This window comes from Oncorhynchus mykiss, chromosome 21, assembly GCF_057628025.1.
Source record: "Oncorhynchus mykiss isolate SJ-2025 chromosome 21, ASM5762802v1, whole genome shotgun sequence".
In the NCBI taxonomy this organism is placed as follows: Eukaryota; Metazoa; Chordata; class Actinopteri; order Salmoniformes; family Salmonidae; genus Oncorhynchus; species Oncorhynchus mykiss.
Window position 1 is genome coordinate 10203388 of NC_143042.1, and position 27882 is coordinate 10231269.

At 43.7% G+C, this 27882-nt stretch overlaps 4 protein-coding genes across 7 annotated transcripts; 1 reads left to right on the forward strand and 3 right to left on the reverse strand.

Moving 5' to 3' along the window:
• Nucleotides 1-7: 7 nt before the first annotated feature.
• LOC110501019 (polyglutamylase complex subunit TTLL1) lies at nucleotides 8-8061 on the reverse strand. Of its 4 annotated transcripts, none has more exons than XM_036957183.2 (12): nucleotides 7954-8061; nucleotides 7767-7846; nucleotides 7318-7451; nucleotides 6662-6870; nucleotides 6220-6400; nucleotides 5788-5925; nucleotides 5378-5486; nucleotides 5080-5223; nucleotides 4832-4918; nucleotides 3359-3522; nucleotides 2303-2483; nucleotides 8-1772 (listed from the first exon to the last, which is right to left on the reverse strand). In XM_036957183.2, the coding sequence occupies exons 3-11, from the start codon at nucleotides 7428-7430 to the stop codon at nucleotides 2324-2326; spliced, it is 1305 nt and encodes a 434-aa protein (XP_036813078.1). In that variant the 5' UTR covers nucleotides 7431-7451; nucleotides 7767-7846; nucleotides 7954-8061; the 3' UTR covers nucleotides 8-1772; nucleotides 2303-2323. The 4 variants fall into 4 exon arrangements, with proteins under 4 accessions (XP_036813078.1, XP_036813079.1, XP_090069830.1 ...); XM_036957184.2 differs by having other exon boundaries at nucleotides 7318-7455; XM_090213704.1 differs by lacking the exon at nucleotides 2303-2483.
• A 167-nt stretch (nucleotides 8062-8228) lies between these two features.
• On the forward strand, nucleotides 8229-11885 carry LOC118942897 (uncharacterized). Its single transcript, XM_036957187.2, is given in 7 exon segments — nucleotides 8229-8301; nucleotides 8395-8423; nucleotides 10420-10522; nucleotides 10861-11019; nucleotides 11157-11271; nucleotides 11412-11495; nucleotides 11497-11885. Coding segments are annotated over 5 exon segments (477 nt in total). The 5' UTR covers nucleotides 8229-8301; nucleotides 8395-8423; nucleotides 10420-10427; the 3' UTR covers nucleotides 11521-11885.
• A 1266-nt stretch (nucleotides 11886-13151) lies between these two features.
• mcat (malonyl CoA:ACP acyltransferase (mitochondrial)) lies at nucleotides 13152-15514 on the reverse strand. Its single transcript, XM_021576973.2, has 5 exons — nucleotides 14863-15514; nucleotides 14538-14625; nucleotides 14223-14440; nucleotides 13866-14003; nucleotides 13152-13580 (listed from the first exon to the last, which is right to left on the reverse strand). The coding sequence occupies exons 1-5, from the start codon at nucleotides 15349-15351 to the stop codon at nucleotides 13308-13310; spliced, it is 1206 nt and encodes a 401-aa protein (XP_021432648.2). The 5' UTR covers nucleotides 15352-15514; the 3' UTR covers nucleotides 13152-13307.
• Nucleotides 15515-16104: 590 nt separating this feature from the next.
• On the reverse strand, nucleotides 16105-27326 carry LOC110499911 (differentially expressed in FDCP 6 homolog). Its single transcript, XM_090213700.1, has 12 exons — nucleotides 26549-27326; nucleotides 25190-25330; nucleotides 24382-24570; nucleotides 23522-23752; nucleotides 23234-23380; nucleotides 18889-18997; nucleotides 18489-18700; nucleotides 18286-18393; nucleotides 17974-18140; nucleotides 17508-17709; nucleotides 17121-17211; nucleotides 16105-16993 (listed from the first exon to the last, which is right to left on the reverse strand). The coding sequence occupies exons 1-12, from the start codon at nucleotides 26657-26659 to the stop codon at nucleotides 16794-16796; spliced, it is 1908 nt and encodes a 635-aa protein (XP_090069826.1). The 5' UTR covers nucleotides 26660-27326; the 3' UTR covers nucleotides 16105-16793.
• Nucleotides 27327-27882: the final 556 nt, after the last annotated feature.

Here is a 27882-nt window from a genome sequence, read left to right on the forward strand (position 1 = left end):
TCCCCCATTGTTTAATTGGATTTATTACATGCAGACATTTGAGGCACCAGGAATTATTAATACATTTAAAAACCAAAAACATTGCATGTTATAATTCCTATATTCAGTACATGTATATAAAAAATATATAATTGCAACAAAGAATGAGGGTAAAAGGATGACATGAAATGCATAACCAAATAGGGTCAAAAGTACATACGTTATTTTAATGTAACAGTGTATTGTGTACTAAATCCATCTGTAAGACAAAGGCAGCAGCACCATATTAGTATATATAAAACATGGTACAGTCTTCTATACAAAAAAGTCCACATCATTAAAGGCAAAACCTAATGGTGACTGTTAAAGTGATAATTCACCCAAATGACATATTGGTTTCCTTTGGGTGAACTATCCCTTTAACAACTCTGGGGACCACAGTGAGGTGGGGTGGGATGTATGGTACTGTATATAAGAAATGAATAAAGATATTCTATGGGTTATTACATCATGTTCACTTTCACACAATCAGATGGTTCAGTCTGTTGTAGCTCAGTACCCACTTCAGCTTTAGTCTCTTGTATGCCAACCGCTCGAGGTGACCACACACTGTGACCAGAATGGGATTATCTTAAACACACAGGCAGACCAAGGGTGTGCTGGTCAGTGTCTCAAATGGCACCCTATTCCCTATATAGTGCACTACTTTTAACCAGGGCCCATAGGTAATAGGGTGCCCTTTGGGACGCAACCTGGTTTCGAGGTCACCCCTCCAAGGTCACACCACAGGAAAATATTTGTTGGCATGGCAATGTCATCCACAACACAAAATTATAGGTACTTCAACGTTTGAAGAGCTGACCTCATCACTTTATATCCAGATATTTAACTGTGAAAGCATTTCTTTATCCCAAAGTTGAACTTATGAGTAACAACTCAAAAGTAAAGTTGTATAACCAAACATTGAACAAGTCTCTCAGTTTTATAAAAGTAATTCCAAAACATTGACTGTCCTATGCATACTGTAGCCTTATAGCCTACTCCAGTGGCTTGGAAAGCAAACGCTCCAAAGCTCACTTTCGTTTGTTGTTAGCATTGTCCATTACACTATGTTTTATACAGTCAACATATAGCAAATGCTTTTCGGGTCATGCATTTCAGAATAAAGAGGTGAAACCTGTCGGTTTTCAGACATGAACAGAATAATTACACAAGTCAATGTGTCTTAACCTAGCAAATTTTCTGCTTGAAAACATAAAAAACATTCAATTAAAACAATTCCACGACAATATATGTAAACATTATTCAAACAGGTGCATTGATTGAAATCCTCTAACAGTCATCTGAGAACGTCCCCTTCCCATTGCTATATAAAAGGTTGATAAATGCTATTATTTAGTGTATTATACAGAGCTTCTGATAAACGTGAGTGCGTGTGTGACCCTTTCTTTACAGACACACACGTGTCCTTGCTTGTGATGCATGGCAGGGTCCTCAGAGCTTACTGGGTCCTCTCCCTCCCTCCCTGTCATCCTTCCATCCCTCTGTTTGGGTCGTCCCTTGCCCCCGACCCCCTTTACCCCATGAATGACACAGGAAGAGCAACGAGAGGTCACTGAGAGATCAGTGAAGGGACAGTGAGGCGTTGGACATTGCCACCTCACTTCCAGGTGGCGGCAGCTGGGCGAGGCCCGGTGCCCCCCTTCGCCGTTCCCTTAGACCCCAGCGACTGGCCTGAGCGACTCCGTAGGTCGCGTTCTGCATTCTCGCTCAGCGCCTGCTCCTCATCGTACCTGAGGAAGGGAGAGATAGAGGGAGGGCAGCAGGGAGAGAGAGAGAGGCAGGGACGGAGGGGAAGACAGAGAGAGGCAGGGAGGGAGATAGTGGTGAGTGAGAGAGAGACGGAGGCAGGAAGGGAGGGGAAGAGAGAGAGAGACAGAGGATAGAGAGAGAGAGTACACTTAGAAAAAAGGCTTCCAAAAGGGTTCTTCGGCTGCCCCCATAGTAGAACCTTTTTTTGATTCCAGGTAGAACCTTTTTTGGTTCTAGGTAGAACTATTTTGTGTTCCAAGGGTTCTTCAAAGGGTTCTTCAAAGGGTTCTACTATGTGGATAGCCAAAGAACAGTTTTAGGTCCTAGATATCACCTTTTTTTCTAAGAGTGTATGTTTAAGACAGAGTACTGGTAAGAGCTACAGTGGGGTACGAAATGATTGACACCCTCGATAAAGATGATCAAAAATATAGATATTTGGCCACGCACACCAGTGGTGGGTTTGGCGTCGACATGAGAATGCATGAGCAGAAAATAACCCAGTACCTACTGTAAAGTTTGGTGGTGTATCTTATGGGGCTATTTTGCTTCCACTGGTCGTGGGGTCCTTGTTAATGTCAACGGCATCATGAACTTTACCCAGTATCAGGATATTATTGACAAAAACATGGTTGCCTCTGCCAGGAGGCCGAAACTTGGCCGCAAGTGGATCTTCAAGCAAGACAATAACCCTAAGCACACATCAAAATATACAAAGAAATTGTTAATTGGCCCCAAAATCAAAAGTAGAAACCTATTGAAAAGCTGTGGTTTGAATTGAAGAGGGCAGTCTATAAGCGCAGACGAAGCATATCAAGGATCTGGAAGGATTCTGTCAGTGGAGGCTGCTGAGGGGAGGACGGCTCATAATAACACCCGAACAGAATAAATAGAAACCATGTGTTTGATGGATTTGATACCATTTCACTCATTCTGCTCCAGCCATTACCAAGAGCTCGTTCTCCCCAATTATAGTGCCACCAACCTGCTGTGGATTGTGTATGTAGGAATGGTCTAAGATCCCTCCCAAAGTGTTCTCCAACTCATAAAATAAGTAAAGATGCCAGATATAGGAAGTATAAAGACAATATATTGATAACATCACAACACAAATGTAACTCTGAGGTAAAAGGCTGTGTGTTGTCATTCTGATCGGTCAGATAGCTAGCAACAATGACTAGAAGCTGCTATGCGGTGAATCGTAGATGGCTTGTTTCAGTTCATCTGATCCTAAATCAGTTCACGGTTAGAGGTATTTTCTCTAACCGTTAATCCTGGCTTGATGGACCAATAGTTTTAAAACGTCAAACCCTGCCCATCTGGCACTCCGGAATTAGATTTTTTGAAACAAATAGTGTTGTTTCTTTTTACCCTGGGCCACGTTCCGTAGTCAAATGCTGCAGATAGAAATGCCATGATTAGATCCGACTTGATTCCTTATTCTAAATGTCAGAGAAGCATAGCATATTTCTATCTAAATATTCCAAAACGCTGCGTCCTGCTGAACACGCCCCAGGCCTGTTTTCTCCCTCGAGCGCTGTGATAGGAGGAGGGGGCTGTCACTCACAGGACTTGGTAGTTGCCCAGGGCCTCTCGGGGTGGGCTGCGGTTCCAGCGGCAGTCGGGAATGTCCCCGTTGGGTGTGACGATGTTGAGAGTGTCATTGATCAGATTGTACTTCAGGATCCGGTCATTGGCTGTGCTGGAAGTGAGCGACGGAGAAGCGTTGACCTGGAGGATAGACGCGGAATAGACATACACACACACACACACACACACACACACACACACACACACACACACACACACACACACACACACACACACACACACACACACAGCAGAGAGCACAGGTCAGGATAAGCATTAGTCATTATGTACACACGGGCCAGCATGGAAAGTTCTGTCCTGAGTATGAGTAGAGTACAAAGTACTGGAGACTAGTAACAGGCAGGAATGACCTCACTATTTCACTGTTTTCATTTCCTATCGGTCCCCATAGGAACTGGGAGCTGCTTATCAGGCAGGAAATGTACCACACGGACAATGTATTAGCAGCAGAGGTGGGTGTGGGTTGTAAATATACTGGCACACAGACACCCACATGGACAACTAAGAGAGAGAAAAATAGAGATCAATCCCAGAAAGACACACACACACACACACACACACACACACACACACACACACACACACACACACACACAGCTTGGTTGGAATCACTCCCTTGTTTCCCAGCCCTTGCAGACTGAGAGACTGCTGCAGGTTGGTTCCTCAGCTGTTATTCGACAATACACATTAATGAGGGCTTGGCATAGGCATGCCGGCTATTCTGCCCCGGGTGGCTGTACCAGAGGATCTCACAGCGGATCAGCACTGCTACAGACAGAGACGCTTAGTGAATATGGGACCAGGGAAACTTAAACAATCTACCAAAATAGATCCGTTTTTATTCCTGTTCAAGTCAAAAGTTGAATTCCTCTAGGACCCTCTGAGAATGTTTGACTTCATGTACTCAGCCAGACATTCACAGTGAGAAACCAATAGAAAGTAAACAACTCAGTATGCAAACAATGGCAGATAGAGAAGATTGAAGGAGTTTACAAAGTCATATCAACAGACAATTGTTTCACTGTGACATTCCTAAATCCTAAAAACATACATAACTGCTGGTGAACCAGAGTACTGTTTGTTTCCTGTACATTGCCGTGAGCAGGTTTTAGTCAAACACCTCAGACACAAACACACACCTCAGACACAAACACACACACACACATATCCAAACACTCACACACAGAGAGAGAGAGAAAAGTCAACCCTAAGGACATTAAACTTGATAGACGGAGAAAGGAACGCAGCACTGGTTTCCCTTCACAAACAATGCAGAACAAAGAAAACATTTTGACACGAGGTCATCTTAGTAGGAACAAGAATTAGTGAGCAAAAGTATAGTGTGTTCACAATAAGAGAGACTTTTTTACTTCACGTTATTTTTGCCTATGTCATGTAATTACAGTGTGTGTGTGGGTTGGCGCCTCACCTCAATGAGCCATGGCTTCAGCTTGTCATCGATGATGATGTCATATCCATAACACTCAAAGCAATGTTTATCATTGTTCATGACGGGCTGTGAAGTGAGAGAGAGGGAGAGGGAGGGTTTAGAGGGGAAAGGGAAGTTAGTGCGTTGAGTGTGTGGGACAGGAGTGAAAAAGGGAAGACCAGCTGCAACACAGCAGGGATAAAATGGGGAACACGTTTTTGTTTCAGTATGTGTGTGTGACCACTCACAGCGACAGCCTTTAGGGACTGCACCATGATCCAGTGGATCTGGTCAAACAGTCGGCTGGTCACCTCCTTCCCCCTGGTGCTCTCCAGGTACAGACGCAGGTTACTGACCGTCCACTTCCCACCGTGGACATGGTTATAGTCATCCTGCAACGTGTATAGATGTATTGTACACACGTAGAAATATATACACACAGAAACTCATATATTTATGTAGGAGACATTTCTGCCTGTTTTAGGCCCATTTAGTGTGTTGTGTATGTGTTATCTGTCTTGAAAACACACACACACACACACTTACCCCATGTCTCTGAATGGCCACATTGGTCAGGTGCACAAACATGTTGTCCAGTTCACTAGTGCTGGGGGTGTACTTCACTGTGCAAAACCGGCAGAAACCCAGTTTATACCTGGAAGCAACACAAAGGTCCAAATGGTCAAATACTAATCTGATCAAATGCTGAAGTTATCATTTATCCTAGTGGCAATATCCTTTAATGTTTTACAGAATTATGAAAACGTATATGCATACTGCACTGTTTATAATGATGTATTTGCATTATATGTAAAATACTGTCTATGTTTCTGTTAGTATAGGGACAATTAAGTTATTATCTATCTATTACCTATCACCTATCCAGTCATTTCAGAGCGGTAGGACTTGAGGGAAATGAACCCGGGCTGTAGGCTTTAGGTTAATCATAAACCTACATGTAACACTTGAGAGGTCGATAGGTGGTAACCAACACATAGAGACGCAGGTCAAACTTCTTGCCTCCGATCAGCAGTGGGTTGTCGATGTACAGAGAGATGACATAGGCCTCCTTGCCACTTGAGGCCGCTACAAACCTAGCAAACACAAAGGAAACAGAGCATCAGTCATTTATCTATGGACATCTCATCTATGGACAACGGTGTTGAGAACAGCAGATTCCAGAGTAGTGGGGTAATACTACCTTGATGACATAAGACTGACTGTGAACAATGCAAATGCAAGCAAAGACTCACCTTTGGCAGCCACACACAGGACACGTTTATCAGTAGTTAGTAGAGGTGTGTGTGTGTGTGTGTGTGTGTGTGTGTGTGTGTGTGTGTGTGTGTGTGTGTGTGTGTGTGTGTGTGTGTGTGTGTGTCAGCACTCACGTGGAGGTACGGCTGTCTCGAGACCACTTCTTGATCTGGGAAAGTTTGTTGATGAGGAAAATTCCTTTTCCCTGGGCCTTCCCACACGGCTTCATTATCCACGTGCTGGAAGGACTCTTACGGAACTCCTCCACAAACAGATTATAATCCGCCGGAAGCATGAACGTCACCGGCACAAAGTCTGGGTCACAACCAGACAGGGAGAGAGGGAGTATAAAAACGCAGAGAAATATGAAAGGACAGTATTGATGACATTTGTTTAACGGCACAAAATAATGAGTAAGTTTAGCTGTTATAGCCCAAGACCCCCAAAAAGGGACACTTCTAGTCAGAGCCCCTTGTAGCAGGTGCAACTGAAATTGAAATGTATCTTACATCCATATTTATTTACATATACTGTAAGTAAGCAGTGTGCGTGTACGGGAAAGCGCCTAACTGCCACCTAAATAAAGGTATTTCCCGTTTTCGTCTTTCTCGGCCAGCGGGCTTCCCTCCTTCTCCATATCTTTGCGGTAGCGTTTGATGTTCTTGATCATCAGGTCCTTCCTGGTCAGCTCGTAGTGGTTGGGGAAGTGGTTGACCATCTGCTCGTCCGAGAGACGGTAACCCGTGTCCACACTGAACACGTTCCGGATGGTCTGGACGCTCATCCTATAGGGAGGCATAGACGGATCATAAACAGAGTTTCTCCAAGACTGATGGAGATTCGCGGGGGGTAGTCAGTCAGGGATGGGATTTTTGTGATTAATCAGGAATTTCAGTTTTTCTGAATGACATTATCTGTTATTTACAGTTACACACCCTTGCAATTTGTCTAATTTACCCCTGAACGAATATCGAAATAATTGTTTTAAACGTTTTTTTATGTTGTCCTGGGCTGTGTTCAGTAGGCACAAATAATAGAAAACTTTAAAAAAAGAAGATGAGTGTTTTTATTGGACAAGACCAAGTAGTAACGCCTGTTTCAAAGCATTCTTCTCTCCCGTTTTGTGCCCACTGAACACGACCCTGATCTCTGTATGTGCTACACTGGTATTCATAAGCACCCACTGTGTATTGTCACTCAGAGAAAGCTCCATAGCTCTAATGAAAGCCTACCAGTAGAAGTTCCAGTCCTCGTTCTCTGTGACCTGAGTCCATCCTCTCTTCTCAAAGTTGTTGATGAGTACGGACTTCTCAATGTCGGTCACCCATTTCACCTTATTAGCCATGGTTCCTCCTAGTCTCTCTCTCTCTCTCACACACACAAACACACACACACACACAGAGAGAAACACACACCAATGCAAGCACAAACACACACGCACAGATGAGCTTAGCACGTGTAATAAACATAGGTATAACTAACGTTAATAGTCTATTGTTTTGCCCATGATGAGCCACTGCAGTTAGCTATCTCGCAAAAACACTGAATTAATGTGCTATATTCACAACTATCTTTTGGTAGCATTTTGGTGTCCTGTAAAGCATTGGACACAATCGCGTTATGTCAGCTAGCTAAGTATCTATGTATCCTTCCACACCAAATAACAGTTTTAGTTAGCTACCTGGAAATCGATCTTCTAATCTTCTTGTCAGACCACCGGTCACCAGCCCCAGCTAGCTGGATCCACCCTGCCTGAGACACCTGCAAAGGATAATGATTTTCATCCAATCGTAATGTCTGGTTCAATCGCCTTCAAGGGGAATTTAATGCAAATTATAAAGGAGAAATCCTCAATTTATTGACTTCACCCATGTAATCTGCTAAAAGGGTGGATGATAGTTATCTCTTATCTTGATTTATCGATCCATCCCAGTCAGCTGGAAGATGAATACCGTGCTCTTCCGGGTGAATAACCTAGCAACCGACGACGCGTCGAACTGTCAAATATTCCCCGCTATGTTCCACCACAGGGTGGCGCTAAATGCACATGGTCCAATTTTTAGCATGCAGAGACATTTTGCGCTTCATGATGCCCTCTAGTGGTTGTTGAGAGAAACACTCCTCAAGGATCTTCCTGGTTTAACTGCCATAGGCGTGGCTGTTGAAATGATAATTGTGGCAGTTACCTGAAAACAACAAGATTAAAGGACGCTGCTGTAAGTAGGAACATTATAAACAACTGTGAAATGTTCAAAATATTTTTATATTCAGGATATTGTTCTATAATGCCCATATCATTTGCGTTACAGGGCGGCGTCTACTTTAATCTACAAAATAGGTAAGTTTTACATTTTTGTTATTCTACAATGCACCTGTTCCTTTGTCGTCAGACAAGGAACATTGTGTCGACAGATATTGACTGCAGTACTGCTCTTCCATAGATGTGAAACTCGATGACAAAATATGAATAATGATGGGATCATTATCATTGTTTAAATATTTTACATTCAAATGGGGAAAATTATACTGTGTTTCTTGCTTTGTGTGAACTTCAAATCGACCTTTGTTTGGTGAAGAGGATGACATCACCTTGTCTTGACAAACCCCTATCAAACATTACTATCCACAAATAATATTTTCCCCCAATTGTTATGATTTGATCATGCTGTAGAGCTAAGGCATATATGATGTTATTAGCCTTAGTACTATTATTCATTAAATAGTTAAATAATTCATAGCATCTTTATTACCTATATTTTATATTGTATATATTTTTATTTGGTAATTATTTTGCCGCTTTCCATGTTGTCTGTTGTCTGTAGCTTGTGAAGTATGGAAACACTTTGTTGCTTTTATGAATTTTGTCTTGCTGCTTTTTGTTCTATGTTGCTCTGTCTGTATGCTATGTCTTGCTTGTCCTATGTTGCTCTGCGTGTGCTCACTGTTCAATGATTGTCTATATTGTAATTGTTTTTAATAACCTGCCCAGGGACTGCGGTTGAAAATTAGCCGGCTGGCTAAAACCGAAACTTTTACTGAAACGTTGATAAATGTGTACTGTCCCTGTAAAAAATAAAATAAACTCAAAAACTCCATAAACTCAAGACTAATGACAAATCCATCCTTTCATTGGATTGGCTTGAGACATTACATTTGTAAAGACATTATGTAACTTTACAAAATCAAATGTATATTTTAAGATGACAAAACAAGGAAGCAATTGTTTTGCGATGGTAGCCGTTTGGTTGATTTGAGTAATGTAAATTCACCATTTGCATTGTGACTACCTCTCCAACAGCACGTGACCAGAGGGACAGAACAGCTTAGGGACAGGTGAGCAAAGGGACAGAACAGCTTAGGGACAGGTGAGCAGAGGGACAGAACAGCTTAGGGACAGGTGAGCAGAGGGACAGAACAGCTTAGGGACAGGTGAGCAGAGGGACAGAACAGCTTAGGGACAGGCGAGCAGAGGGACAGAACAGCTTAGGGACAGGTGAGCAGAGGGACAGAACAGCTTAGGGACAGGTGAGCAGAGGGACAGAACAGCTTAGGGACAGGTGAGCAGAGGGACAGAACAGCGTCGGGACAGGTAGGCAGAGGGACAGAACAGCTTAGGGACAGGTGAGCAGAGGGACAGAACAGCTTAGGGACAGGCGAGCAGAGGGACAGAACAGCTTAGGGACAGGCGAGCAGAGGGACAGAACAGCTTAGGGACAGGTGAGCAGAGGGACAGGTGAGCAGAGGGACAGAACAGCTTAGGGACAGGTGAGCAGAGGGACAGAACAGCTTAGGGACAGGTGAGCAGAGGGACAGAACAGCGTCGGGACAGGTAGGCAGAGGGACAGAACAGCTTAGGGACAGGTGAGCAGAGCCAGGGGTGTGTTCAACACTAAACTCTTGTGTTTCACATCGAGATGCCTAGTAAAAACTGACATGACATGCATTAATGTAGGTCACACACACACATACGTGTGTTTATTTTCTGTATCACACACACACACACACACACACACACTGTATCTTGAAACCTCATTGAGCCCATCCTGTGCAGTGAATCCTGAAGATGACATATTTTCAGGATGAGGAAAGTTTGTGTCCACTGACCTGAATAATCTCCCCGGCAACACACTTCTGATCACATGACTCAATATTTACACAGGTAGATAATTATGGGCGTTACATTTATTATGACCATAGTCACACACACACAGCTAGGTGCACTGACTCACCTGTTAGCACACACAAAACTGTTGTCCTGACATGGCTTCCACATGATTTATGTGTGACACCCTGAAATTCATAACATGTGTGTGGCAAACTATTTTCTTTATCAGAAAACAAAATGGTGGAGCACAGAAGAGAGCGACGCCGTGCCATTTCCCTCAGGGCTGGACCTAGTGAGGTGGACAACGTCACCCTGTCTGATGTGAATCTCAGGTAGAAGCTACGTCACCCCAGTCCTGACCTCTTGATCAGTTTACACAGACGATACGAGATAAGAAATTGTTGCATTTCACTCAAACTGTCAAATCCAATTTTATTGGTCACATACACATTTAGCTGATGTTATCTCTTATGTCATATAGACATTCAAAGGAGGTATTCGAACCCTCGTTTTTTCCTCCATTGAAGTAGTCACTAATTTGAGATGATGGGTGAAAGCAAAATGGTTGAAACTGGACACTTTGTTGCTACCCAATCACTGATTACCTCAAGGAATAAAGAACGCGTTTCTAATGTTTTGTGAACATCATTTCTGTACATCCCTCCTTTAGGATCCATGCCAGGGCTGCCCGGGCTACGGGTCGTCAGCTGGCAGAGATGGGTGACAGACTGGACCGTGAATGGGCAGAGAGACTCCCTAATCAGTGGCCTGTGCCACAAACTCTCCATGTGACAAGTCCTGCCCATGCCCTGACTAGAAGCATCTACAGGTGAGAGGGCTCAAAGACCAGGATGCATTGTGCCAAACAACTAGTAAATCAGTGCTTATTTTGCACATAAGAAATATTTAACACTCAAATAATGAAGATAATATGGTTAACAAAGATCTCATGTAACTCATTATCAGGGGGATACAAGGACAGCTTTGGGGAGTGAAGAATTTGCCCGGCGTGGCCAAAGCCTGGTTGTCCTCCTCTGTCCACAGGCAGGCTACACAGAGAGCAGAGGCTTGGGTAGCCTGGGTAAGAGCCACTAGCACACTTCCTATACCTACAGTATATACTTTTCCTCATGTGCATTGGGGGTAGGGGCCATGGGTAGATTTGGGATTGGGGATAAGTCTCTTACTACTACTCATGTGTTGTCCCTTGCCCTTACACAGGTTTCCAGTATTGAACCTCCTAACTACCCTGGTTGGGCCAAAGCGACGCTTGCCACTGTGGCACTGGTGGCCACGGCAACCATTTTGCACTGCATTGTGGAAGGAGTAGAAAGGCTAACCATTGCACTGAGGGGTCCTTGAGCTGGACTTCTGGCTACAATGTTCTGTGTTAGACAATTTCCTAATTGAGTGAGATTTTTAAACAATTTTTACTATAGACTTTAATTTAAGAAATAAATAAATACAGTGTGTTATTGAATTGATTGTGCTGGATCACGGTTTTTATACTCTTATCAACTAATGCATGTTTTAAAGACTGTTGCTGGTCTGCAGTTTTTATGAGGATTGGGCCTGTTACTGGTTAGACATTTAATTGCCACAACTATCTTATGTAGCTTATAACACCATTAAATGGAAGTTGGAAAAATATTTTTTAATGACTTGAGGAAAAAATTAAACTTGAGATAAACCAAACTGACTTGACTCATAAATACCAGGTATTTATTTATTGGTGCAAGGTCACTTGAATGAGTTCATATGGACAGAGTCATTTCTGTCACATTGAAGGAAGTATACTGTAGGTAATGTATGTGTGTCGGTCTTTAGTAATGATTTACTCATTTTGGGTGTCATGACGTGGCCCTCTTCGGATATAGCAAGCACCAACTCTCTCTCACCACCTCTCTCTTCCCCCTACACCCAGGCTCTGTTATCTCAGATTGTAAATTCCTGGAGGACTCTCTCCCTCATGCAGTATAGAGAGAAAAGGTCACAGTAGAACAAAGGAACTTCTTCTACCTCACAGAACTTGAGAACTAAACAATATCCATGTTTTGTGGAGAATACAGCTACGACCAGTCCATTTTGTTAGTTTGTGATCTCATTGAGAGACAATACAGCCACATGACCATAACCTTGCTTATACAAGAGTCTCTGTTATGAGATTTGCATCTAATGATTGTTTAAAATGAATGAGTAAAGATTAAACAATTTGTGAAATTATGTAATGTGATTTTAAACTGTTTAATGAAAGAGAATCCAATTCCTTTTAAAGTTATCTAAGTCACTGGCCCGCCCCATGAGCACAGACAGTGATCTGGCATTATAGGACAGCCTTTTCTGCTGTTCCGAATAAAACCTCCACCTAGAGAAGCCCACTTCAGACCAAGCGTACCACGATTACCTTAGAGGGCTAAGGTTTGAGACGGACGATTCCAACAGAGATCATGACGACACACTGAGCGTAAATATATATACTGATTGCAATTATTCCTGAATGAGTGAGCGTTCATGTGCAAAGGATTAGCATTTCAATTATTATAATTATCAACTGTGTAGTGTCTTTTCTCTTTCCCGGCCTTCTCAGCCACACCCACTTCCTCTTGTTTACCAAGCCATCATACCGGGTTTAGCCCACATCCTCTATCTACTGTTTGTTTTATGCATTTCTGTGATTATTTAGTTAGTAAATAAATGATTAAGCCAATTGATGTATGGATGATTTATAGTAAAGGCTGGGATCGTGCAGATAACCAACGATTTACGACTTTTGGAATGAGGCTAACGTGAGGTAAAGAATGATTCATTAATTAGAAGACTAATTGATCAGATATTAAAATATCGGAAAAGTTATTAGGAAAATTCTAATTTTGTAATCTGAAGATTTTCCTTGGTGCCCCGACTTCCTAGTTAATTACATTTACATGATTAGTTTAATCACATAATAATAATTACAGAGAATTTATTTGATAAAAGTCTTCACTTTAATGATGCCAAAGACAAGACATGGGTGATTGTCAATGGGTGTATACTGTACAGTATGTAGACTGTACTGTATTGATACGAGTCTCTCCACAAATCCATGAGTCCCGTCTTACTCCTCAGACCATAATCCTCTCAGTCATCGTGGGTGGTGACGTCCACGTGTGTGTAGCTCTTGTAGGCTTTCATGTTGCACTTCTGCAGCGTGGCCCCCAGCTGCTTCCCGGGGCCCACCTCGTAGGTGTGGGGGAAGCTCTGACCCTGGGTCCTCTCAAACACCTCGTGGAGGGTCTGCTCCCACTTCACTGGCGACACCAGCTGCTTGGCCAGCTGCCTGCGCACGTGGCCCTCATGCATGTAGCGCTTGGCGTCCACGTTGGAGTACACGTTGATCTCGGGCCGACGTACCTAAGTTGGGATGGGTAGAGAGACGGGTTTGGTAAAGGATTTTTCCACGCCTTTACATTTATTTTGGGAAACTGTAAATGTTTTTAAACAGACTTATACAATTAACAATCTGTCTGTGGCCCATGTTAGGAATCAAATCTTGTAAACTCCACCATACTTCAACCAACACGACTGGAGATATTCTATACTTGACGTATGCTGTGTACTGTAACGTCCTGGCTGCACAGTACATTGACCAACTGGAAATTGAAAATATATTATTGACTGATTGATGAAGTTCCGTACCTCCACCTGTCTGAGGACATCTCTCAGGGGCTCGGTGGCAGACTCCATCAGCGCCGTGTGGAAAGCCCCACTCACCGGGAGCGGCCGCGCACGCAGGAAGTGAAGTTTCCTCGAGTTCTGTTGTAGGAAGTCCAGTGCCTGAGGGAGGGAGGACAGGAGGAAGTGTCTGTGACTCATTCCCAATGTCAATTCCACCCCTAGCCCCTTCCCCTAACCCATTTAGGTATATCTGAGAAGTAGGCCTATTGCCTGCTTGACTCTGATCTCAAATACATGTGAGGTACGTAAATCCAGGATGTTGTGGCCCAAGAGAGTGACCCAACTTAAAAGAATAATGACTCCCCATCCATCCACTACCTCTTTGTGGCCAGCGATGACTCTCCCGTCGGGGAAAAGGTAGTTGGCCACGCTGCAGACAGGCTCCTTGATGCCCAGGCTGAGGCAGTGCTCCCTGGCCTGCAAACAGGCATGTTTGTACTTAGCCTGGGGCCGTCCCATTACCGACAGCATGCCGCTAGGGATCAGCTCTGACGCGGTCTGCATGGCCTCTGCCCGCACCTTCACCGCATACAGGGCTGTAGGATGAAAGAGAAAACTATGGCGACTTAGAATTGTTTACCGTCTGTTCATAATTAAGTGTAGCACAGCATTGGATAGACTGTTGAGGCTCACCTTCTGTGAAATCCATGGCACCAGAAAACACCAGGGCTGCAAACTCTCCCACACTAAATCCTGCAGCAGCCACACAATTCTCAATGGCCTTGAGATGGATGAGGTCGCATATGATGGATGACAAGATGTGCGATGAGTTTTGTTTGTGGAGAAATAAAATAATATCATTAGTATAAAACATCAGGGTGTCTTAGGCTGTATAGTTAAACATATTTAATGTATACTTTGCCATTAAATGCACACTAGTGACTTTTTAAATAAGATGCAACACACACAGCATCGGCGCATAAGCGGCTACAGACATGGCAACTACTATGTGGCTTACCGCTGGGTTTTCGTGGTTCAGCCTCTCCACAGCTGCCAGTGATGTGACAAACACTGCGGGCTGACAGTGGACTGTCTTCATCAATTCCTCCTCTGGTCCATCTAGGCACATAGACAGCAAGTCGTAGCCCAGTATCTTCTGCGCGACGGCAAACATGTCCTTGACGTTTCTGTATTTCAGAAGCCCGCGACCCATACCCACGAACTGACTCCCCTGCCCGGGGAAGAGCAGCACAGAACTCTCGCTCGGTTTCCTTTTGGGTCTCCGTTGCTCTTCCTCCGTGGGCTCATTCTCAATGAGTTGGTCTTTGGTCTCGGGTGATGTTTGTGTCCCGTTCTGTGAGCCATGCTGATGGGGGTTGTTTGACACTTTCCTGCACAAGAAGGGAAATGACCTAAGCTCCGTTATTGAAGATGTCCTCATTTTGAGGAGAGTAGCGCCTCTCATGTTGACTGATACACCTTTTCGCAGGACAACCTTAATGTGCATAATATTGCCACATGCAATCCCTAAATTTGGTGTCCACTGAAGCGGTTCGTAAGTTTTTATAAGTTTACGGTACTCATATTATACACTCCCTGAGACTATCAATCGACGCAGGGCGCAGCCATATTGTTTCGGAAAGAAAAGTCGCTTTCAAATGACGTAGAACGACGGTCAGTGTTTGGGCGCGTTGCAGATTTACAAGATATCACACAAATACATCACAACACGCCAAAAATACTCACATTGAAATAGCAATCTTTAGTTAGAAATATTGCACGTGATTGTTTGAATATTTTTTCATCGCTTGGTAGGCCTACTTACCTACACAAACATGTTCAACTTCTGTTCCAAGTTCAACTTCGAAAAAACATCAACCTCGATATACTGTATAATACTATATGTGACATATGGACATTATTAAGACATGTATTTGGATATATTTATTTGAAATACTAGTACATTTGAAATATATGTCAATATATTAGGCATATGTGAGCCACAGATTTAAGACGTTACTTCAAATAGATTGCATTTCAAGAATAAAAGAGAAAAACAATCATTAAATGTGCTGTGCTGAATATTAGGCCTATTTCAAAAGGGGACTGAACATATTTGCCTGTCCCGATTCTTCCTGACATGACACTTTTCCTTTCCTGACAAAAAAATGGCATACATGGGTTTGTTAGACTGCCTTGTATCAAATGGAGAAGAGAGCAATCACGTTGTTTACACACTACATACTAGTACGCACACTTCTTTTGTACAGAAATTCAAACCTGTCGTTTATTCTCTGTATTGTATCATTTACAATGACTGTTGTCCCCTAGCAAGATGGAAATCTGAACAGTCAGTTGGTTAATGAGGTGTTTCTCAGTTCTTGAAGTAGTGTATAGGCTACTGGGTCCACCTGCCAAGAATCATAGTCCTCATCATGGGACATGTTCGTACAGAACGGAAGATTTTTTGTGAAGGAAGAAACAAAAATTTGCATTCTTATTGCACAGGTAGTATCTCCTCGATCAAAGCACTTTCTAAAGGAAGACAAATTCCCTTAAATTTATTTTTTACAGATCCTACTCATCTCCTAGTCAGCACTACCATTGGTAAAAGTCAGGTTCCTCCCCGACTACATTCCAGATCTTCAAAGCCTGGATTGGTATTTAACACATCAGCTAAGCACCTCAATTGATGTAGAAATCTGATGCCCGACTACACAGTCGACGAAGTGGCACGCAACCATTGATTGATGCAATGCAACACCTGCACATCTAGTCGGGCAGGAACTCGGCCAGACTGTTGACATGTAAAACAACTGGGAATGTTCGACATTGCAGCCAACAGTGCAGACAACTGCCGAATGACTGATCTGCAAAGATCCTTGCATCACAAATAACTACAATATTATTTGTAGATCAGTCAGTCAGTCACAATTTACCCATGACACATCACGATCCCCCAGGCTCTGACAGGGTGAAAGCCTCCACCTGTTCCTGTAGTCCTTTCTCTTCTGTAGCCGATTGGCTCTCAAGTATTTGCTGAGTTTCTTGATTGGCTCTTGGTTGGAGTTTAGCGATAAACTCACTGCTGGCTAATGCCCCCTCCTGTTTCGAGCAGGTGATTTTCACTGGCAACGATGATAACTTGTCTGTAGCAAAAGATATGGCATACCATATTTAGTATATTTAATTGACGGTCCATCAACTCTGATTTCTTATTGTAGAATTTTTTTATTTATTACAACAGAGAGAGAGAGAGACATGGCAGAGCATTACCCCCAGGTGCGATGGGTTTCATTAGGCGGTTGAGCTGAACGTTCCAGTGTCGGACATGGATGCTGGCTTTACGAAGCTTCTCCTGAACTTCCTACAGACCCAGAGAGAAGGAAACAAGGACATGAGAACACAGTTAAAGCTGATGTCAGTTACACTTTGTTTTACCATCTATCATTTACTAGCTGTTATTGACTTATAGGTGCCCTTATGCAACAATTCCACCTGCAAATAATTATATAAAGCTTTTTCACTGTGGAAATGATGTCTGCCTAAAGTCCACAGGAGCAAGATTCCCACCTAAAAAGATCCTGAACAATAGCCTTATCCTGCTCTCCCCTCACCTCCTGCCACCTCTTCTCCTCTACCTCTACCTCTCATCTCCCTCACCTCCAGGTGTTGGTGACTCCTCTCTCGGGTCTCTCGGAGGCTCTGGAGCTCCTGGGAGGCGTAGTGGAGGGCAGAGGGGGCCGGCCGCTCTTCCTTCACTCTGTTTGGGGCCTCCTCCCTGGGGCTGAAGTGGCGGGGTGCCTCCTGCTGCTCCTGGAGGAGCAGACACTGCCTGCTCTTCTCCTCCTCTGCCTGCAGTACCCTGGGAAAGGAGAGGAAGGAGGACAACGGTAGAGAGACAGTAGAAAGGGAGACAAGGATAGATAGGAGAGGATGAGGGATATAAGGACACAGAAGACAATTATACTGCAATAGACAGGGACGTTTGGTGATCTGATCTGTGTCTTTAGTCTTGCAGCCATGTGTGTGTGTCCGTGTGTGTGTAAAATAGCGTGTGTGTGCCTGACTCTCTCCTCCATGTGGGCCTGTATCTCCGTGTTGAGATAAGTTTGTGTAGGCGTGTTACCCTTCTAGCTCCAGCCTGACTCTCTCCTCCTCCATGTGGGCCTGTATCTCTGTGTTGAGAGCAGCCTCCAGTTTCTGCTGGGTCAGCTCCAGCTCCTGGATCCTCTTCCTCTGCTGCTCGGCCTCCTTTTCCTTCTCTGCCATCTCAGCCTGCATGCTCTCCCGCAACTGGGGAACACACGCAGGCAGGCAATCAGGCACGTACGTATACATGTACACCGGCTGCATTCTCTCTCACACACACACTAATCATTTATCTGGGGAACCTACACAGGTGCACTAATTAACCTCATTCTTCAGTACATTATCTTACCTTCTCTGCCTCGTCTAGCTGTCTCTCCAACTCTCTCTGGACCTCCTTCTGTTGCTCCCTCTCTTTCTCCTCCTCCTCCCTGCGCCGTGCCTCCACCTCTCGCTGGTGCTGTGGGATACAAATACATGTTAGGTACTGTATGCATTACCCCCGCTTTCCTATCTCTCCTCTTTAATGTCGCACTCTCTCTCCCTCCTGCTCACCTGAATAATACTCTCTATCTCCTGTCCTTGCCGTTCCTTTTCCTTCTCCAGGTCTTGAATGGTATGCTCTTCTGATTGGTTGCCGCGGCTGCTGCTGGCGCTCAGGCTGCGCTCCCGTTGACTCTGCTCGCGCTGGACCTGCCTCTTCAGCTTTAGTTCCTGGTGGAGGGAGGACTTGCGCTCACCCTGGAGACGGACGGCAGTCTGCAAGGCTGGGGAGAGAGAGGACAGACACACACAGGAGAATAAAAAAAAAGTGATGTTCCTTCCCTAATGCTTTTCAACCGAGGGGTCTCCCAAATGTTTAAACCATTAGGTTAACAGGATATCCTCTTGGTCCGGGGACAACAATTAGGCTTGTGTCTCAGGCAGGGCGTTACACTTGTTCACATCCCCTCACCTTGGGTCCATTCCACCCTCTGTCTCTGGTCAGCGGCACTCATCTCATAGGTCTTGCTGGTGGTCTTCACACAAAAGAGACAACGCTTCCCATCCCTGTCTGGAATAGCCTAAGACAAAGAATGGACATCTGGTGGTTGACTACCAGGGTGACATTGACTTATCAAGACTCAGCTAATCGCAAACCATAAATGATCAGTATTTGCATCAGGCTCGCAATAAGTAACCCTCATTGACTCTTGTTGTAATCCACATCCTAGTTCAAAATATAGGCCCGGTGGTACATTTCTAGACAAGTTTGTATCTATACCAATTCAAGCTAACCCTATGGTATTTTCAAATAAGGGGTTACCAACTGAGCATTTGTGCCGATATTAGAGTCTGATATGAAATCCTGCAGCTGTGGTGTTGGACTGATTCATGTAAATGCCAGAAGTTTGATCTTGAACTCTGACCTCTCAAACCAATGTGGACATTCTGGTAATATCTGAAACTGCAAAAATGGAAGAGGGAAAGAGTAAAGAACTTGGTCAGCACTGCATTAAAGACCAAAAGTGGTTAAAGAAAATTATGATAAATAAAAAAAGTATACCAGTTTCATTTAAGGAGCAAAAATGGACAATTGTGCCATATAGATGGGAAGAGATTTTCAATAAACCAATTCCATGGCACATGGTTTATGAAGTGATACACAAAACAACGCCGGATTCAAAACGTAAAATTGTTCCATTTAAATTATTATACAAAATTCTTGCAACCAATTATATATATATATAAATAAATAAATAAATAACATGTACACACACACATATATATATATATATATATATATATATATATATATATATATATATATATATATATATATATATATAAGGGATAAAACCATCCCAGCGCTGCAGATATTGCTGCGAAAAGACAATCATTAGATCATTTGTTTTGGTACTGTCCATATGTGGCTTGTTTTTGGTCACCGGTTCAGGAATGGCTGAAGAATTGCAACATTTACTTGGAGCTAACTCTGCAAATAGCACTGCTGGGTGATTTGAAAAGTCATAGACAATCAATTAATATAATAATTTTAGCAAAAAAAATGTCTTTAATTTACGATCTGTAGAAACTATGAGAATAGAAAGGTTCAGAACTTTTGTGAAACATAGCACAGTTGAAAAATATATGGCTAATAGGAATCAAAACTGGATGGTGTTCAGAGATAGATGGGAGGGGTTGAGGGAAACTTGGCTAAATAAGACTGTGCCGGATACTGATGCATCTCTAGCTGGTTATAATGTTTTGGATCTGACAGAGGTGGAGATGTCGCCATATTTACAAAGGACAACTTAAATGTTTCTGTATCTCTCACTACCTCTGTCCCTAAGACATTTGAATGTCTAGTCCTAAATGTGGCCCTTGGTGATAATGCCCAATTTATGCTAGTTAGAATTTATAGTCCTAATCAGAATAGAAAGAGGAGTGGGAGGCCCCGGTGCACAACTGAGCAAGGAGACAAGTACAGTAGAGTGTCTAGTTTGAGAAACAGATGCCTCACAAGTCTGCAACTGGAAACTTCAATAAACAGTACCCGCAAAACACCAGTCTCAACGTCAACAGTGAAGGAGAGACTCCGGGATGCTGGCCTTGTAACCAACTTCAGTGCCTAGAACGCTGAACTACAGTCAGGTCAAGACCCTGGTAAGGATGACGAGCACACAGATGAGCATCCCAGAGACCATTTCTTATAGTTTGTGCAGAAATTCTTCAGTTGTGCAATCCCACAGTTTCATCAAGTGTCTGGGTGGCTGGTCTCAGACGATCCCGCAGGTCAAGGTCCCTGGATGTGGAGGTCCTGGGCTGGCGTGGTTACATGTGGTCTGCGGTTGTGAGGCCGGTTGGACGTATTGCCAAAATCTCTAAAACGTTGGAGGCAGCTTATGGTAGAGAAATAAACATTACATTATCTGGCAACAGCTCTAGTGGACATTCCTGCAGTCAGCATGCCAATTGCATGCTCCCTTAACTTGAGACATCTGTGGCATTGTGCGGTGTGACAAAACTGCACATTTTAGAGTGGCCTTTTATTGTCCTCAGCACAAGGTACACCTGTGTAATAATCATACTGTTTAATCCCCTTCTTGATATGCCACACCGGTCAGGTGGATATTTTTGTTCAGTATGGTATACCTTTTTTCAAGGATGAGCGATAACAAGAGAATCATCCAGCCCTTTGGGTATCTAACTACACCCCCATATGCCAGGTCTTGAAATATGCAGACAGATTAACAGACATAGCGCTGTTTTTAGCAGCTACACTTGTCTAGATGATGTGCTATATTGTTTACACCATAAGAATCATTGTGCAGCCTTATTTGACCCGTCAAAAGTATTTGATACTGCTGACCATTTCTTACTTGTACAAAGGTTGTGTGAAATATGTTAGATCAGGCATCTTGCAGTTGGTTCAATAACCATCTAAATGGTGAGGACACAACTTGTACTGACGTTATCAAATCTAGCTTCCTCAATATTATGAAAGGTTTGCCGCAGGGGTCGATTTTTGGCCCTGTTCTCTTCACTATTTCTATAAATAATATTGGTCTCTCTGTTAAAACCTGTAACATTCATCTCTATGCGGATGATACAGTTATTTACTCCTGTTCCCCCCCTTAACAGCAGGCCATTCATAACCTTCAGCATGGTTTTGACTCCATTCAAAAATTGCTTACTGATCTTAAACTAGTGCTAAATGCTAATAAAAAAAAACTTGGTTATGTTGGTCTCCAGGTCTTATAATATTAACTTTGAGGACCTACATATTTGCACATTGACTACAGGAAAAGGAGGACCGAGCACACCCCCATTCTCATCTGCAGGGCTGTAGTGGAGCAGGTTGAGAGCTTCAAGTTCCTTGGTGTCCACATCAACAACAAACTAGAATGGTCCAAACACACCAAGACAGTCGTGAAGAGGGCACGGCAAAGCCTATTCCCCATCAGGAAACTAAAAAGATTTGGCATGGGTCCTGAGATCCTCAAAAAGGTTCTACAGCTGCAACATCGAGAGCATGACTGGTTGCATCACTGCCTGGTACGGCAATTGCTCGGCCTCTGACCGCAAGGCACTACAGAGGGTAGTGCGTACGGCCCAGTAGATCACTGGGGCTAAGCTGCCTGCCATCCAGGACCTCTACACCAGGTGGTGTCAGTGGAAGGCCCTAAACATTGTCAAAGACCCCAGTCATAGACTGTTCTCTCTATTACCACATGGCAAGCGGTACCAGAGTGCCAAGTCTAGGACAAAAAGGCTTCAACAGTTTTTAATCGAAGTCTCGGAGTCTGCATCCCAATTAATCACAAAGGGGTTCAATGGGGTTGGAATCAGGGCTCTGTATAGGCCAGTTAAGTTCTTCCACATTGATTTTGACAAACCATTTCTGTATGGACCTGGCTTTGTGTACGGCGGCATTGTCATGCTGAAACATGAAAAGGGCCTTCCCCAAACTCTTGCCACAAATTTTGAAGCACAGAATCGTCTAGAATGTCATTGTATACTGTAGCGTTAAGATTTCCCTTCACTGGAACTAAAGGGCCTTGGCCAAACCATGAAAAACAGCCCCAGACCAGTATTCCTCCTCCACCAAACTTTACAGTTGGCACTATGCATTTGGGTAGGTAGCGCTCTCCTAGCATCTGCCAAACCCATATGTCTGTCGGACTGGCAGATGGTGAAGTATAATTAATCACTCCAGAGAACACGTTTCCACTGCTCCATAGTCCAATTGCAGCGAGCTTTACACCACTCCAGCAGACGCTTGACATTGAGCATGGTGATCTTAGGCTTGTGTGCGGCTGCCCGGGCATGGAAACCCATTTCATGAAGCTACCAGACAAACAGTTCTTGTGCTGACGTTGCTTCCAGAGGCAGTTTAGAACTCGGTAGTGAGTGTTGCAACTGAGGACAGCGGATTTTTTGCAGCTGGCGGTCCCGTTCTGTGAACTTTTTCCCGCTGGGCCGTTGTTGCTCCTAGACGTTTCCACTTCACAATAACAGCACTTACAGTTGACCGGGGTAGCTCTAGCAGGGCAAAAATATGACAAACTGACTTGTGCCAAGTTGAATGTCACTGAGCACTTCAGTAAGGCCATTCCACTGCCAATATGTTTGTTCTATGGAAATTGCATGGCTGTGTGCTCGATTTACTTTTATGTCCACATACTTTTGTATATATAGTGTACTTCTCAGTCTCAGGTACACAGTAGCGATTCACTCAGCCATTAACAAACAAATTGAATTACCCTAGCCAAGATTTTTTCTACCGGTTTTGTCGATTGAAAGATAAACAAGATTACCTCCACAACACAATACTGGTCCAATGGAATCTCTCCCTTCTTGTCTTTCAGGTCCTCGCTGGCGTAGTAGGCCATGAAGGATGGCCTGAGTACAAACCAACGCTCCATCCAGTTCCTGCGCACATGTCCCTTTTTCCACATGTAACCCTGCGAGAGAGAGAGACAGACAAAGAGACCGAGAGAGAGGGATCGATCATTGTCCCTGTAATGTGAATTTCATTCAGCGCAAACACACATAAAAACAGCCCACACACACAGCCCCACAGCCATACAGTCCCACCAACTCACCCTCTTGAGGACGTTGTGGTACATCTCAAAGAAGACCTGGTCCAGAGCCAGACTGAAGGCACCCGCATTGCTGACCCTCAGCAGCCTCCCGGCACCCATGTGATCCAGGAACACCCACACCGACATGCCCTCCTCCTGGACAGAGGCATCCTGGGATAGCAGGTCCTCCAGGGGCTTGCCGTCCCACTCCTGGTTCATCGCAGTGGAGATTTTCTTCATCAGGTACTCCACCTGCGTGTGTGTGTGTGTGTGTGTGTGTGTGCGTTACAAGTCAGAAAATATCTTTATCCTTCTATGGGTGAATTTGCTGGGACCCATATTCAGAAAGTGATCTAGTAAAGGGATAATGCTGTGGTCAGCAAGTTGCAACACATCTTCATAAAGCCTGCAGATGTTATCAACAGGAAACCAAACCTCCCTTATATTGGTTTATTCTACTCTGACTTCCTGCTTAGGGGGAGGAGAACAGGAAGTAAGGACCTAGAGTAGAGATATTTTAGCAATGCACTGGAGGATGGTGCATCAGCCTCCACTGAGCAAGGGGCTCATCGATAAACATACCGTTTGTATACTGCAGGCGTCAAAGCACACAGTGTAGTCAAAATGACCACTGGACTGCATAACTACGACTATTCTCTTACTCTTTATATACAGTACTGTATGTGTCTATTAACCCTCTATTCTCCCTCCCTCTTCAGCTCTCCTCCTTTCCCACCGCTCTCTCCCTCTTTTTCAGATGAACTATTTCCTCCCTACCTGTACATCTCTTTTCTCTCTGTACATCTCTTTTCTCTCTCTTTTCTCTCTATATTTAAATGTGCCAATGGAGGTCAGTCTCTCCCTGCCCCCACCCCCCTCACCTCCTGTGGAATCATGATGAGCGGGTAGTGGTCCTCCGACAGCAGGTTGAAGAGACAGAAAAGTTTGAAGCAGTCTCTCAGGGAGCACAGCAGCCCCCCCTGGCCACTGGTAGGTCTGTAGTTTTTCTTCATGGTCATCATCCAGCACAGATCGTCAAACGTCTCCTTGTCGTATGCACCCTCTTTGACCTGGGTGCAGCACACCAGGGGTTAATTTGTTCATTAGTACTGGTAAAGAGTTTGAGATGTTAAACGGATAGTTCACCCAAATGACATATTGGTTTCAATACCCTGTAAGCAGTCTATGGACAAGGTAAGACAGCAATGCATGCTTCGGTTTTGCTCACAGGTTAAAGAAACCAATATGTAATTTTGGGTGAACTAAGATCAAGATCAGGTGCAATTCATCTCCTGAATGGACTGGAATTCACTCATCAATGTGAAAATCCTCAATTGAGTATGATGGGATGGCTACCTAGGTAGTTTACCTTGGCCAGTATGTATTTGTTGAGGTAGTTTACCTTGGCCAGTATGTATTTGTTGAGGTAGTTTACCTTGGCCAGTATGTATTTGTTGAGGTAGCCAGTATGTATTTGTTGAGACAGTTTACCTTGGCCAGTATGTATTTGTTGAGGTAGTTTACCTTGGCCAGTATGTATTTGTTGAGGTAGTTTACCTTGGCCAGTATGTATTTGTTGAGGTAGTTTACCTTGGCCAGTATGTATTTGTTGAGGTAGTTTACCTTGGCCAGTATGTATTTGTTGAGGTAGTTTACCTTGGCCAGTATGTATTTGTTGAGGTAGTTTACCTTGGCCAGTATGTATTTGTTGAGGTAGGGCATGTAGCCATGTTTTGACACCGGTCCATCGTCATCGTCTTGGAAGTGTTCCTCCAGTGCTACGGGGTCGTGAGGGATGTTCAACACCGTGTACAGGTTGTGGGAGAGAACCTGCGACATGCATGCGCACACACACAAGAGAGAAATGAAGAAAATGCCTGTGTCAAAGGGAGATTCTCAATTGGTTCGCTCAACTCTTCTGTCCCCAGTTGTCCTATCCTCCTTTTGAAAAAGCGAGGACACTCCTCTGTTTTAAACTAATTGACACAACTAAGTGATCCTCGACCACTCTAGAACTTAGTGGTTTCCGGGTCACCAAGGATAGAGGGCGGAGGATTCGAGGAGAGGATGGTCTTTTGGCCAACTGAGAATCTCCCAAAATGACCCTTAAAAATGTATAATGTTACTGTCAATATTACATCTGCGATTCCTATATTTGTATACACTATGTAAGTGGTTACTGAATGAGTTCACAACTTCTAATCATCTCAAATCACATGAAAAAACAAAGCGGTCAATGATAAAAACCAAAGCAAGCAGTGTAAACAACATTGCAGGCCTCTGACTGACTGACTGATACACACAGCCCCCTCGGTGTGAGCATGTCTGGACACCTTCCTGCTATTTCCTGGGATTCTCACCAAAGGGAGAACACAACTTGTTTGAACTCGACAGGCCAGAGACTGAGTGAAGGGGAAGATGACTGAACACACATCTGTTTCTGTTGTACAGTAAACTCTGATATGTTGTCATGTGTACAAGTTGACTGCAGTAAAGGGAGAGGGCCAGTCCTGGACTTTGAAAAGAGGGCATAGGTGACTATCGGCTGACTTTAATGCTCCCATTTCTGTGTGTAGGCTGCCGCTGTTGTGATTACTCACTGAAAGAGCGTTTGATACACCCCACTCATGAGGGTGTATCCATGTGTTAAAGTCACCAATGTATCCAAATTGTTGTGAGTGAGAATGTTTTCATCTTTCTCATACTGAGCAGTATTCCTGCATGATCCATGCAAATGATTATTTTTACTGGTGGACTGTTAACTTTATAAATAGTATACATCCCTAGATTCAAGCTGAATAATGTATTATAGGCTAATATAATAAACTTGTAAGAGGCTAACAATGTACTTTTTAGGCTATCTTGATCAGATCTTCAAACCTCAAAATGTTTGTTTATAAGGTTATCTAAACAAACGATTATGTGTATATTATTATGTGAACTGTAGGCTATGATTAACATGCTGGCGCCAGAGGCACAGAAGCAATTCAACACCCATTTCCTGATTATAAAGCTCAGCACTTGGAAATATTACACTTCAAATCTAACCTTCAGCTGGGACTTCGATACTTTGCCGCATTTCTCCATGTCCAGCGATGTGAACGCGTACCAGATGGACTTGAGTAGTTCGGATTGTAGTTCCATTGTGGAGACAGACATATTTGCGTCTACATTCCGAAGCGAGCGGAGTTGTGCACAGCACAGTGATATCAGTATTGAAAACTGAAGTGGAAGCACTTAACGAGAAGGCGAACAGGACACGTTAAGAAAAGGGGTGGAGAAGAGAGGAACAATTATGTAACCAAAGTTAAATACTACCTATCTTATAAACCTATAATTATGTTTTAGGTCACTCAAAGTTAAAACTTCGAAAGACTTTGGAAAACTCTGGCATCCTTGTAAATTATCGACATCTCTCTTTCAAGTGGGTAGAGGTAATTTAACCCCAGCTCTTGGTTGATGTCATTCATAAACAAACGCAATATGCGTCTTTTTCCCAACGCAGTTAAGACAAAACCACGCCCCGTTATTCAGAGAGGCGTTCTACCACGCTCCCACTGGCAAGCTAGTGTTGTTTGAAGTTATATTATCATCAGTAGTCTATTATCAGGTAAAATCATATGCTTACAATTCATCATTTCTCAAATATGTATTAGCTAATCATTTAGTCGAACAAGCCATGCTACAGCCATTGAATCTGTCTTTGAGCGTTAAGGGATGTTAATGACTAGTTTGGTCCATCCCCCAAGTTATTATATTTTTCCATCTTGAAATACAAGGGTAAATGTTATCAGTGACTGAAATTTCGCGCTTTGTGATATTCACTTCCGGACTTCGACAGCGCTCAAGGCTTTGTAGAACACCTGTTATTCAGAATAACTGGGCGTGGTTTTGGCTTAACTGCGTTGGGAAAAGGAAAGACGCAGTCGGCGTTATCACCCACCCGGCTTACATCCCTCAGCAGCCACTCTGGATTTGAGTCACACTCTCACACGTCCACAAACTCAGAAGTTGTTTCCTTAAAAGTAAGCGGGTGACTGTAGACCGGAAATTATGAGCGGGCCCGCTCTACCGTACACCTTGCCAGTCCAAATAAAATATTGAAATATTGATAGTTCATTTGACCGCGACGCACGCGGACAGAAAGACGCATCGATCTCAGGTAAAGCATCCGCGCGAGCGAAAAAGCGCCCCGCTGTCTCAGTATGTGTAGACCATGTATCTGATGCTGTCTGGACCAAAAGAGAATGACATGTCATACTAATTATGTCCAGCCTTCGTCAGATACATGGGCTACACATAGAGGGGCACTGTTTCACTCACTCGAATGCTTTCTCCGCAAACATAGAAAAAATCTGTCCAGAGTAAGACAATGCGTTTTT

What these genes read in the sequence shown, in the direction of transcription:
- LOC110501019 (XM_036957183.2), bottom strand. Translation starts at nt 7,430, where the DNA reads ATGGCTAATAAGGTGAAATGGGTGACCGACATTGAGAAGTCCGTACTC. An exon ending in GAGGACTGGAACTTCTACTG is followed by an intron (nt 6,871 to 7,317) that starts GTAGGCTTTCAT and finishes GCCTCCCTATAG; the next exon opens with GATGAGCGTCCAGACCATCC. An exon ending in CTGGGCAACTACCAAGTCCT is followed by an intron (nt 2,484 to 3,358) that starts GTGAGTGACAGC and finishes ATGTGTGCTTAG; the next exon opens with GGTTATTGTCTTGCTTGAAG.
- mcat (XM_021576973.2), bottom strand. Translation starts at nt 15,351, where the DNA reads ATGCACATTAAGGTTGTCCTGCGAAAAGGTGTATCAGTCAACATGAGA. An exon ending in TGAACCACGAAAACCCAGCG is followed by an intron (nt 14,626 to 14,862) that starts GTAAGCCACATA and finishes ATCCATCTCAAG; the next exon opens with GCCATTGAGAATTGTGTGGC. An exon ending in ATGTCCTCAGACAGGTGGAG is followed by an intron (nt 13,581 to 13,865) that starts GTACGGAACTTC and finishes ATCCCAACTTAG; the next exon opens with GTACGTCGGCCCGAGATCAA.
- LOC110499911 (XM_090213700.1), bottom strand. Translation starts at nt 26,659, where the DNA reads ATGTCTGTCTCCACAATGGAACTACAATCCGAACTACTCAAGTCCATC. An exon ending in TATCGAAGTCCCAGCTGAAG is followed by an intron (nt 25,331 to 26,548) that starts GTTAGATTTGAA and finishes TGCATGTCGCAG; the next exon opens with GTTCTCTCCCACAACCTGTA. An exon ending in AGATAGAGAGTATTATTCAG is followed by an intron (nt 18,394 to 18,488) that starts GTGAGCAGGAGG and finishes TGTATCCCACAG; the next exon opens with CACCAGCGAGAGGTGGAGGC.